This window comes from Perca flavescens, chromosome 7, assembly GCF_004354835.1.
Source record: "Perca flavescens isolate YP-PL-M2 chromosome 7, PFLA_1.0, whole genome shotgun sequence".
Classification (NCBI taxonomy): Eukaryota; Metazoa; Chordata; class Actinopteri; order Perciformes; family Percidae; genus Perca; species Perca flavescens.
This window is the reverse complement of record NC_041337.1, coordinates 38,442,006-38,455,604: the sequence shown is the minus strand read 5'-3', so window position 1 is coordinate 38,455,604 and position 13,599 is coordinate 38,442,006. Positions and strand designations below refer to the sequence as shown.

General features: G+C 40.5%; 1 protein-coding gene and 1 long non-coding RNA gene across 2 annotated transcripts; one reads left to right on the top strand and one right to left on the bottom strand.

Annotated features, from left to right (window-relative positions):
• Positions 1-1,176: 1,176 nt before the first annotated feature.
• On the bottom strand, positions 1,177-3,726 carry LOC114558470 (uncharacterized). Its single transcript, XM_028582503.1, has 4 exons — positions 3,464-3,726; positions 2,187-2,480; positions 1,654-1,814; positions 1,177-1,524 (listed from the first exon to the last, which is right to left on the bottom strand). Exons 1-4 carry the CDS (start codon positions 3,488-3,490, stop codon positions 1,380-1,382), a joined length of 627 nt encoding a protein of 208 aa, XP_028438304.1. The 5' UTR covers positions 3,491-3,726; the 3' UTR covers positions 1,177-1,379.
• Positions 3,727-6,769: 3,043 nt separating this feature from the next.
• On the top strand, positions 6,770-9,700 carry LOC114558473 (uncharacterized). The gene is made up of 3 exons (XR_003692966.1): positions 6,770-7,059; positions 9,074-9,322; positions 9,500-9,700. It is a non-coding gene; the product is annotated as an uncharacterized LOC114558473 (long non-coding RNA).
• The last annotated feature ends 3,899 nt before the right edge of the window (positions 9,701-13,599 follow it).

The window sequence follows — 13,599 nt, the reverse complement described above, 5'->3', positions numbered from 1 at the left end:
AATTTATGACAACACATGAATTTGCAGTGTAATTTCTAAATGTTGTGCATATGTTGTCAAATTAATGAAGATGTTTTCTTAAGTTGCGTGTGTTTTGTCTATCTGCATGTGTTTTCATAAATTGCAGGGCCCCCATACCTAGTCCCTCATTGGCTCTTACAGACATCATTACGAAACATACTGGTAAAAAAACAATAAGGAATATTATTGCTGACGTCACACTGCAGCAACTACCAGGCATTGGTGGCAGATGAGTCAGAAAAACCAGCATAGTATAGCACTTTTCATCTAAAAATTAAATGAAAATAGATTAAAGGTACAACAAATATTTCCAAGTAGGATTAAAAGGATTAGATCATGATTTTTAAACTGGGGTTCAAAAACTGAGTGGAACCGGGTTGAACTGGGGTTGTATGAGGGAGCCTGGCCACACCCACCTAGATCTCCTTTCAGGGAGAAACTATTCTGGAACACCCTCATTCACTAAGTTTCCATCAGAACCCAGAGAGGCTCTGGTAGTACAGTTGTAGCAATGCATCAGAAATTGCAGTCGGAAGAATGTGTACATTTATGTACAGCAAAGGTAGGTCTACATACTGACCGTCGATGCTGTATATTGTCAGTTTGTAAAATGTAGGTAAAGTAGGAAGTAACGTTCAGAATCCCTGATCAATGTGATTGGTTAGGCTGGACCAATAATTTCAAAGTTAACCCAAAGTATACCCCCGTCATCATGTTACCGTTAGAAATGTTTCCCAATCCTGAGTCCCCAGACTATATTTACAAAGTAAATGAGTCTGGTCTTAACCAGGCTATCTATGTATGAGGTACTTATCCATAATCAGTGTATTACCAACATGGATTACACTGAGAAAGGACTAATTAATATTATTGGTAAGTAGGAAATAAAGCAAGGGTTCCTGCATTCTGAATTTAACCTTTGAGACATTGCATGCCAAATCATTATACACATACACACACACCACCACATACACACATACCATGTGTCTTTGAGATTGCAGTCAATGTAGGAATTGCCTTTGATATCCATGATCTGCGCCTTGTGTATGGATTCTCTAGGGCTGTGCTCGATTGAAGAAATTCTTAGTCGACTAACACTCATTCAATTGTACTGACCACAAAGAGTCACACAAAAGCACCAGTATAATTCTTGTGTTTACTCATCTCCAAGAAGCCAGAATGAGACGATGGATCATAAAAATGCTCCTGAAGACATGAGAACAAAATTGAGCACCTACATAAACAGTCTAATGACATAACTGTAAATATAACAAAGTACATTTTTTTTATCAAGACACATTATATGCTACTTGACAACTGCCAAGGGATGACAAAAGACACCTGCAAAACATTTACTTTCAGAGTTTAAAACACAAATTTGGCTGTTGTTTTGGTCTTTTAGTTACAAATCCATCTCCATTGCTGTCAAAATGAACCCTCAAGAATGGGAAGGTTGTGATGATACCCTTTGCAAGGGCGAGCTTTTCAGCGCTTGGTGGGTGACTGTGGGGGGACAGAGAAGAGAAAAATCCACAGATACTTAATTCCAATCAGGCCAGAAATGTTGCCATTTTAGCTTCAGTGTCAAGTTTATATAGGCTAGTTTACACAGTGCTGAGTTTATATACTTACAATCCATGCTTCTCCACCAACTGACTTAAGCATATTTTGACAAGATGTCTCCTTGAATCAATTTTAAGTGTTCCTGTTCTCTTGTGTTCCTCAAGTATCTCTGGTGTTTTGCTCTGAAGTAAAGACTGCAGGCCTCCCAGTTCATCTGACACTGGAACATGCTATATTTATGAAAGTAGAGGGAAATGGAGGTGACTTTTACCATAAAAATACTATTATGTTCAGTATAGAGCCCAGATATTTATGTTTTGTGCCTCTTTAATTCAACTGACTGTAAAGCAACTAATAATACCTTGAAAGACCAACATGTTGCCAGAGGGCCAACATGGTATGTTACTTATTGCATTGGAGTTGCATTCATTTAAGGTTACTTGGTATATGGAACAATACACAGTGACATGAATTTCAAATCACACTGCCCAGTCCTAACAGAGCCCTATACACACATGAACAATGCATTTACAGTTCAAAAACAATTTTTTTTTAAATTTTTTTATTTATCCTTTATTTTAAAAAGTTCAAAAACAAAATACCTGTATTTGACAGGCCTCTCCAGCATTTCTTTGGGGTAGTGCTTCTGCGCTTGATATGAAGATTTTAAATCTGTCAAAGTTCTTGATTTCTACGTTTCTGTCAACATCAACAAATTCTTTGAAATCACTATTGTGTTTTTGAACTCTGTCAAATGCAAAACCTGGTTGCTCTGACATGGCTGTATTTATGAGATGTTTAGCACTGTTAACAGTGTAAATGTTTCTTGAGCACTCTTTTTCATTTTTAAACAGAGTAGCCAGAACTTTGACAGGTTCAGATTCAAGAGCAATGTCCTGGGAAAAAAGGGAAAAGGTGGGAAATGCTATTTACTCTTATGTATAGTGTGCTGTGTGTGAATAATTATCAATACACTTATGTCACACGGTTGCCATTTTCAATATTTTATGCGTGAAAACGAGGCTTTGGTTGTACAAAGTTCAGAAACTTGCTGTGCTCGCGCGCCACTCAGCGAGAAAGAAAAAGACATTGTCTGTCGCTGTCTGGAGGATAACTAGCCAGTTCACCATGTTACCAACAGTTAAATTGACTCCCGCGGGAATACTGTGACCCGTGGGGGTCCCGAAAATGTGTCACCCTCTAGTCCAGAAGCAGCCATCACTTGTTCCCTCTCTTGTGAATGCATGCTCATATAACATTAATGTTAATGTACAACAGTGGCAACAACGGTTGAAATGTCTGCTAACGTTTAGCTACCTTTATGGCACATCAACACGTCCAACACTGGCTATAAATAACCTGATACTGAATACATGGCGCATTGTTCTTTTGGCTGCCCTCATTAACACTAACGTTAACTTAAGATAATAATGTTGACATTCATGTAACTTATGAATTAACGTTAGCTTACTTTGCCCAGTCGGCTAATATCTAGGGTGACTATGGCTAACTAACGTTAGCATTCCTTAACATGCAATATCATTCTTGCAATGTGAAATAAATAACCTTCGGAGAGCCATCTATTGCCAAATGACGTTCAATATTGAAATATGGTTCTGTACCTTACTATTTCCTTTTCAAAAGTTGATGTAGCCCAACAATTAACGTTAATGTATCTTTAAAGTTATCTCTATGTTCACACAAGCTAGCTAGGAGACTAGCTTCTACTGATTAGCTACACCGTTAATCTTAATTCCAACCATGAGCCAGTTAACATTAGACTCATTACAAACTTAGCTTATACATATCTGAAGATGTTTTATTATTATCAGCTCGCCGAGAAATGTAAACGCCACAAAATAATAAAAAAAATACTTACTTTGGTCTCCATGTCTGACTGCATCATCCAAGCCTGACTGCTTTGTTATTCCAGAGTTCGGACGGACTGCTGACGAAACCCGGGGGGGCAGGTGTCGGTCTGACTGACAAAGGCAAAGTCTCTGGGGACAGGACAAGGGCATAGTCACTGTGGCGGTCTCAAGGGCAGTCACAGGAGTGCTGGAGACCGACGAAGTCTCAGGGGCGCTGGTCTACGAGGACTCTGGGAGAGTGGTCAACGTAGACTCTGTGAGAGCGGTTGATGCAGACTCTGGGAGGCTGCACGTCAGCGGAGGGTCTGGAACAGTGGTCAGCTCAGGTACACAGGTCAGCTCAGGCTCTGGCTCACTGGACAGCACGGGCTTGTGGCCGCTGGACAGCACGGGCTCTGGGCTGAAAAGAGGTTGAAGCGGGAAATGGCATCGGGACCCATATCGCCCACATCCTCTCTTGTGGCCTCCATGGTTCCCAGGAAATATAGCCAGGCGAGTACCCTCAAAAGACTGCTTGTAGTCGGGAATATCTGCTGAACGGGTGGCTGATGAGCTGACAGACAGGAGAGGAGGTCAGGGGAGCTGCTAGTTGCTGTACTAGGCTTTTTCCTTCCAGCTGGAAGGCTGGCTGCTTTGGCCTCTTTTTATCCGACATGGCAAAATACTGAAACTAAGTCATATGAGTCTCTGGCTCTCCTCCAGGTAGAGAGACAGGACTGGGCGAAGCGGGCACAGGGGCAGGCGGGGTCAAAAACAGAGAACCTGTAGCCGCAATGCTAGCCGGCCGAGAAGCAGGCAGGCTATGGGGTGCTAGCTGCCACTGGAGTAGGCCGAAAACTTGAGGAGCCTTGGTGGAGCTTACAAAAACACAACTCATTTGCAGGTGGAGGAGTTGGAGTGGAAAGAAAACGTTTAGCCCAGTCAAGAATAGAGTCATTAAGCCAGGGTTTCTTTGACACCTTCTCACGAGCTTCCAACAAAAATAACTCCTTAAGGTACTCACTGGTAGCCTCCTTCCACAAGGTCTCCAGCTCCACCAAGTCAAAACGTAAGTCACATAGTTCTTCTTACATAGCGTGTGCAGGCTCCATGTCCAGATTGGTTTGGAGCAGCAAACAGTAGGACAAAAAACAAAACCTGGGAACTCACCGGAAAATAAGCCTCTCTGCTGGGTCCAATGTGGTCAGGTCATTCTGTCACGAGCTACAGGAAATGTAGGACCCAAATGCAGAGACTGACGAGGAATGTAGAGTTGGAGGATTTAATGAGCATAATAAAATCCATGCCAAACAAAGGTGTCCTGCAAACAGCAGGCAGATAAATCCAGAATAAGGAAAAAATACAAAACAGGAACCAAGAACTGCGAGACAAAACACGTATGCTCAAAACATATTAATGACCTGACAACAGACAAGGGAAAGACAGAGACTAAATACATAGTTATGGAAAGAATTTTCAAGAATTTTACGACCAAATAAAATTTCCTAACTAGCTATCAAACACAACTTCATCATATATTGGCCAAATTGAATGCTATCAGTAAAAAACTTGATGATGTTCTGTATGAAATTTGGCGAAGATCGACTGTTAGGGGGCGCTATAATCAAAGTTGCAATTGCAATTTATCTGCCGTAGTAACGGCTGTCGACATGAAACTTGTGATGCTTGTTTGCCATGCTGCTCTGAGACTCTGTACCAAATGTGGTGAATATCGGCCATTAGGGGGCGCTATGGTCAACGTAGAGTTTTGGCCCTTTTACTCAATGTTAATGGGATATATGCGTTTGCCACCCCACTGTTAAACTTTGGGTCTCGCGTTTGCACGCTCCCCGGGTCGTTCTTTCTTTTAAGATGATGTCATAATATAAAGCAGTTTTTTTGGGGAAAGGGGAATGGGGGTAAAATTGTTCTAAAACCAGAACACAATAAATGTTGAGGATGACTCATTTTCACTCCTGCCGTCTAAAGTGAGGCAGAAACTGTCCAATGGTTCTGTTTTTAAGTCCCATTATATAGGTAGGGTTGCTGCATCGATTTACTTCTCCATTCAGGGTGACTGAGGGGAAATGACACAAGACCAGGCATAAAACTGTGCGTAAATTTCCATCAGTATTGCACAGAAATTTTCTGAATGATAAAACAGTGCACATCATATGCTGGTTTCCCTTTATAAATCTCAATTGACTCTAAATGTGGTGCAGCTTTGGCGGCTTCATGTCTCGCCCATATAGTTTCCCTTAAATAGTCAGTGGAATGAACCAAATTAATATTCATCCATACCGACATCATGGGCAGAGAGGAAAACAAAACAAAGGACTTTCACTCGATGTGAAGTTGTAGTTCTTGTTAAAAACTTTTTGGAGGGCACAGTGTGGACTGCAGAGCTGGAGGAGCTGGCACCTGCAAAAAAGTATTCACCTCATAACGCTGGCATTAAACGACCACAAGCATGTTTGGTTTCTCTTTCTCAGGCCAACTTTCTTTCTCATCATTAACCTGTTTGCATCCTGTCACTGCAGCGCTGCTCACCTTCATGTCTTTACTTCACAGTTTTAAAATTCAGTGAAACAAAACAAAGAAAGCATTGAAGCTGTTCTGAAATGGAATTTCATGGGAATCATTTCTCATGCATTGATGTGAAAAATTATCTGTGCATTAATTTTCAGCAGTTAAAACATTAGTGCATCAGTGCAGAGGACAGACTTAAGTCTCACAGCCTCTGTGAAGAGGCTGCACTATAGCTTTGTTGTTCTGGCTTTGAGGCTGTGCAGCGGTCTGCCAGAGAGGAGGGAGGTGAACACTTCATGATCCTTCATGATACCTGAAGCCCTGCTTCTGCACCTACTGATGGAAATGATCTCCAAAGGAGGGAGGCTGCTGTTTGTTATTTTTTAGTGTTCATTTTGTCACCTACTGTTTACATAATTTATGGTCCATGTTTGCCATTTACCCCTGGGAGATCACATTTATGATCATATGATTATTTTTGTTTTTTGTGAGAAAACAAGGAAAATCAATTATGAAAAAGGTAAAAATTTTGATTTGTGATCATTATTGGTGCTTATTTCTTAGAACTTGATCAGAACAGGGGAACTTGCTTGAAATGTTTTGTGGGAATAGCAGGTGCAGAAAGACAACATAGTTTCATGGCACCTACATTTAAATACACTTGGGTCCAGCAGACCCGAACACCTCATATGTAATAGTTATGTGTAGGGGGGTGTACCGTATGCAGTCATTGAAAATAAGTTATTTTTTATGTTCTTCACAGAAAATGAGCAAAGGCCAATGAGTTTGAATTAGAAGAAATAATAAATAGCATAATTATTCTTTTAGGAAACATTGAAAACGGGTCCCACAGACCTGAACACCATACAAGGGTTAGTCATGGAAAAAAAGGTTGTTGACGAACATATTTAATCTCGTCTGATGAAAATAACACTTATTTTCTGAGCGATTTTAACTTCTCTCGTTGCAGCCCCTTTCTGTCAGCCGCAGAGCAGTTTCCATACCAGGCAGTGATGGAGGGTGTCAGTTTGCTCTCTACCACCCACCGGTAAAAGGAAGTCAGGAGGACAGCAGGGCTGAGGCCATGTTGTAAATTGTGAGTTTTGCATAATGTTTAAACAAATAATAAAAATGGTTAATTTGCACTGAACCTTGACTTAACTGTTTATCAGCACTTTATCAACACATTTATTTGGTTGTTTAATTGGTTGTTTCCTGTAACCGTTGTGAAACGTCCCACAAACTCTCGTATGTTGTTTGTGGTTTAGCCCACTACCACAAATCAAACTTCCCCTCGAGAGACAACACAGTCTCTGAACTCTGAATGAATGTGTGAAACAGGAAATGATTTGGTCTTGTGTCAGTATATCTAGAGGTACCAAGCAGCGGCTCGCAGCAGATTTAAACTTTGCAGCAAAGATGAAGAACATTTTCACAGATTTCGCGCTCAAACAAGTCGTCTTATTTATCACAATCATTGTGATGTTAATTATCAATGTTGGTGTAATGGTTTTGCGTTCCGAGTGCCCTTCCAAAACAAGAGGTCGTGACTGCAGTTTGTACATGGCTCTTCCATTTTTTATCATCTTCGTTTTACAACTCTGGGCGAACAAGACTTTGAGATATACATTTGCCAGGATAGCGAGTTATCGTTATGTTGTGCATCACATGATCAAGGCAGCTTTAGTTGGTCTGCTGTGGGTTGCCTTTGTGTTAATCAATGGAGACTGGTACACTTGCTGTAGCAATACCCACCATACAGACGAAGAGGCATATTCAAGGGTGAGTTTTTCTTGTTTTCTTTACGTCAGTCTGTTTTTCTGTATTTTACTGTGGTCTTCTTCTATCAATGTATTTTCTGCACACAATATCTGAACGGAGGCTGAGAACAGCTGTGGCTGTAATGACTTTTGCAGGGTTCAACTATAAGGGTTGCCTGATGGCCGAGGTCAAGTAAAATACCACGTCTGGAAAGTAAATATTACAACCCACATGCCCATTTGGGAAAGTACTTTTACCCTCATGTTGTCCTCTAAAAATGGGAAATTTACCCTCAGACCCTTTCTTTCAACGTTCTTGGTGTTTTTTTTCAAAGTTTTTGTTTCGTTTTTACACTTATTTTTTGAAATTCATGACTAATAAACCTAATTTATAAGAAAAATGTTATACCTATTATTTTGGTTAAAAAACGCTGAAATAATGAATTATTTTGACTAGTAGTTAAATCAGAAGAGCATGTGTTGAGAGAATCACAGACTGGTTCATGTCAAACGTTTATTCAGGATACTGTGTTCTAACATTTAAATTATTTTCCTAATGCTATAAAATTGAATAACAAAACCCAAAATTAAATGAAAGAAGTGAACTGATTATGACCTATACTCAGAGAACGTTTCTATTGAAGCATCCATCTAGTTTTTGTGCGAAAAATGTTCAATCTTTTTTCTGTTCATCGTATCGTAAATCATGTTCTCGTTCTCTTGCTCACGTCAGAGAATGTTAGATGAATGATTGAATTTGAATGTGCCGTTGGCCAGTGGGGGGGAGAGCTCCTAGTTTGTCCTACTGGGTATACTGGGATGATCAGCTGCATAGCTTTTTTTGTATAGTAATATTGAAGGAATAATTGTCAGTTTTTGCACATACTGTATATTTATGCAAACACTGACAGTTACCCCAACAATATTACTCTAATAAAAAAAGGTATGCAACTTATTGATTGGTAGCTCAGATCGAGGTCACGGTAAAAACTCAAAGCCTGAAGCCCCCACGTGCCACACTTCATGAGGGCTGGGACACTTTACTTGGGTCTTGATGAGCTGCTTCATTAATTCATGGAATAACAAAAACCTACACTGTACATTTACTAAAACTTGACTGTTTATTTTCTGTCTGCTCCGAAAGCCAACGTGTGTGTGTGTGTGTGTGTGTGTGTGTGTGTGTGTGTGTGTGTGTGTGTGTGTGTGTGTGTGGAGGAGGGTGGTGGTGACATTGTTTCTGTTTTCATAATGTGGAGCACTTTGTGCTGCATGACCTTTCTAGTAAAAATGCTCTACTAATAAAGTTTGATCTGCTTATTGATTCAAGTAGTCGTATTCTCTGTTGTTCAGGTCATCGGCCTGTCTCTACTCCTTGCTATCATCGTCGTGGCAGCGTTAATGTCATCAGATGGATTGAAGAAATACTGTGTGGATTCAGGTTCCAACACAAACAATCTGTATCAGAAAGTGAGGTTGGACGAGGAGGAAAACATGCTGAAACAGATAGCAAAAGAAAAGTTGAAGGCAGAACTGGAACAACGGTGGGAAGAGGAGGCAGCAGCCGGAGAACAGATCGCTCTGCGTCCAACAGGAAACCAGGTAAACAAACATCTCTCATTTTAATCTGGATTTCATCAGCTTCATCAGTCCAATATCTTAACGAGTAACGGATGGATTGTCGTGACATTTTATACAGACATTCATGTTCTCCAGAGGATGAATCCTACTGAGATTGAGAAAATACTCACTTTTTAAAATTGTGTTTTCTTCAAACAGATGGTTGACTCTTTCCCGTGAATCCAGATTCATCAGACGAGCTGTAGAGATGGGTCTACGTCGGTCACCATGGTGATGATGATGATGGTCACATGTTTCATGCAACTCAACAAAGTGTTGTATTGAGCTTTAATCTGATTAATTGTAATGCTTATCTTTTTTGTTGTTGCTTTTATTTGTAACTACTGCTCACTGTTGAAAATGTGCCTGTTTGGAACGGCCAATTGCTTGGCCTGTGGTATTGCTGCTTGTAGAATTCATCAAAACCAAATTGTACCCCAAAATTACTTACAGAAGGACCCCAAACCACTTCATATGCAACGCCCCTGTATACCCTACTACTGACTTACAGTGTAGGCTACATCAGAGGAAAACATTGTGCTAATGCATTTACCTGACAGAATCAGAATGTAATCACAAAATATCACAGTGAAAATGTGGAGTAATCAGACATTAGCCTCATGGACTCATGGCAGTGCGTTATGAGAGCTAATCAGCACATATCTGCGTTCATCAACCACCAGAACCAGAGAGAGAGAGAGAGAGAGAGAGAGAGAGATGACGTGTCGTATGATCGTTAACGAATTTTACATTTCAGCAGAGGTGTTAATTTCTATACAGGTTTAGTGGCTTGACGGTTAAGGGTGAAGTATGGATTTGATTCCCCAGGGGTATTGTGGCGACGGTAATGTTATTAGTGTTGTAAGTTAGCAGTAGACTTAATTAACCTGACCCAGGGTGAGTCTGATGAAGACTGATGTGTTTTCCTGGTTCAGCTCTGAGATTTTCTCGCATTGCACAGTGCTGTGAAGGAATAATCACCGAGATTACGTTATGTTCTGCCAGCTCACAGCAATTAAATACAATAACAGGAAAAGTGTCCCCCCTGCTGTTTTAAAGTGTTCTGCATGTGGCGTCTGCGTGTGATGAGCAGGTTACCTTCCCCCCAAACACAGACACCCATACTGTATATACAGATATGTCTCGCTTTATAAGATAGATAGCCTGCTTATAAGTGGCATCACGCTCTGTCTGCCAGTTGTTGTCTGTAGCTGGCTGTGCTTTCCATGTGTGGGATTCTGAAACTTCCTTAAATTCGGGGATTGTCGTTTATTCAAAGTCAAAGACAGTCCCAAGTAGTGCTACTTTGGATATGTTTGTGGGTTTGAGGAGTATGTCACATTTTAGCTGCCAAAGCTCTGCTGCTCTCTGTCTCTGGTCCTCAGGGTGAGAGGGGGAGTGGCCAGCGGCTAGAGCCAATGTGTGCTTCTTATACCTATGTATTTAACGATATCTTTAGAATTTCTAATCCAAACAATGTCAAACTGGCACTGCACTTATTCGTGCCTGTAGCAAGACACCTGTCAAGTTTGAAATCCATCGGACTAACGCTTCGAGAAATATGCTCATAACACACTACACACACACAGACAGACAGACAGACAGACAGACAGACATTCCTGCAATATATAGATAGATGTTTAACCCTCATGTTGATCTCGGATCAAATTTTGACCCATTTTCCAAACAATTCTTCACAAAATAATTTTGCTCTTGATAAAATGACTTCAGTAAATGTTGACCTGAGGATATCCTGGCTAATAGTTGACATATACCATTCTTTTATAATCCAAAACAACTCACAATTTCTCCTTTATTTAGACATCAGGTCTATGTAAATGGCGTCTACCATGAATGGAAACAAAAGTGTAAAACTAGTTGGAATGAATTTGGCTAAAGGTGTAACACAGATTATTTTGGTTATAAATTAAACTTTTCGGAGCTTTATAAACAAGCAAACCGGAGCAGGGAGGAAAACACGAGGGTAAAAGAAATGTTTCTGTTTTCTGATTTATATTTTCTGTTAGAATATCTTTCAGCTCAGCAGGTATGATGATTACATTTACACTTTCATCATATTAGTTTGCTTCAGCTTTTATTGTTACAGCTTGAACTGAGAGCTGAAGTTAGCATGCTGACATTCAGAGATCTGTATTTCATTCTTTTAATAAACTGATCAGATTCCCATCAGCCTCAGCTGTTCTTTGTGTTCAGTTAAAAGCCGAGCAGCAGTTAAAAGATTGCATCAGTGCAGAGGACAGAGTTAAGTCTGTGACTTCATAAGTCTCATCCTCTGTGAAGAAGCTGCACTGTAGCCTTGGTGTTCTGGCTTTGGGGCCAGTGTTTGTTTCTGGCAAACTTTTGATTGACGAATTATCACAGAGATGCAGAACGCAGCTTTGGACATAATTACCTGGACTGGTGTGTGTAAAGTTGCCGCTGGTAAACCCAGTAGTGTGAGTATAGCGTGTTAAAGCACAAACTGAAAAATGGGTAACGTTAGTTGAGGTCACTGAAAAAAAGCGCTTGCTGATAAATTAGACAGGCTGCAAAAATCGTGAAAGGCTAAGCTCCACAAAGCGAGCCTCTTAATAAAATCAATACAAGTGTTGATATTAAAAGGTGATGAATACAGATATATAGAATGCAAAGCAGTCCCTTCCTCTGATTTCATTAGGCTAATGGCTGAAATAAATGACAATGATGTCATCATCGACTAGTTGGCAGTGACTCGACTTTCATCACATCACAGTCAACTTTAAAAAATGTCATGCAACCCTTATTGTAAACACCAAATACCAACACATCACACGTCTTCATCAGACATGCTATAGTCGCCTTATTCTGAATATCCAAACAGAATATGTCTCTCACAGGACCTGTATCAAACTCATAATAAAAGGCAGTAGGCTCGTTCAAGAGAAGCCAGGCCTGCGCAGAATGGATCACCGGCAATCGCCACCCAATGCATGCTGGGTAGATTTGTGTCCGACTTGATCCCGACTAGTTCTGACGTCATGCACACGTGGGCAACGATAACCTCACGAGATCAAGGCGGCCGCAGGTTTGAGAGCAGGCAGCGCGGTTGCTTTTCACCGACTGCAAGAGCCAGGCGGACCCAGGGGCATGCTGGGAAATGCCGGCCTCTCAGCTGATCTAACAGCTGATTGGTTCAATCACTCAACATGATGTTTTATATAAACGTTTTTATTTTTTAACTGGTATTTGTCTGATTTAAAGACTTCTTCTGAACAGAACACATGTTGTGAGGCTGATAGTTATGTTTAGAAGTCAGAGAGACTAAATCTGTTCAGATTATGATCATCTACAGTCTGTTGTTGATTAAAATCAGCAACAGACTGTAGATCGCATGTAGAGCATTTTGAGAGCTACTCTTAATTATAACAGCTGTAGACTGTTTACAAGCTGATATGTGGGTCTGATAACATTTTATTAAATTGGAATTGGACCTAACAGGATGTGAGTGTTTCTTTGACTTCCTGTTCAGCCTGAAGGTCCGACTTCACAGCTGATTTTTGTCACCGCCGCCTGGTCTCGTCTCCTTTACAGGCGAGGAGCAGCTCATCTCCAAGGAGCCTCATGTCTGTGCTCAGTCCACGTCTTGGATAACAGCAGGACAGTTGAGTGTTATCTAGATCTAAACTGCTAACGCCAGTTGAAGAGGTGAAAAGAAGATCATGATGTTGGTACGGTAGGCACCTGTCTGGTGAACCCTTGGTGTTGTGCCCAGGCTGTTTGAAAATGAGCACCCAGTAGCTCCACACCTGTCGTGGAATGAGAGGGTGGAGGGGATTGGAACCACAGTTATTAAAACTATAATATATATCATAGTTTATAAAAACAATTTAGTTTTTAATGTTAAATTTAATTTTAGTTTAGTTTGAGTTAGTTTTCAGTGGGTTTGCTAGTTTTAGCCAGATATAAGGTCTCAGAAGTATGTAATATACTAACAAGGTTCAAATCAAAATATAAATATATCTAACCAGGTTCAAATCCCACTGTGGCACATCAATCATGTTCCTGGCAAAGGTGTTATTTGACTTTTTCAACTACTCTCATTACTTCAACTTATACTCTCACTACTTCAACTTATTTTTACGGTTTTAAGCTATTCATCCAGTTTAGCTTTAGCAATTCAGCTATTCGTGTTTTATTTTGCAAACACACACATGCACACACGCAAGCACACACGCAAACACATATACACACACAGACATCAAATGGAGGCTTTATAAGTA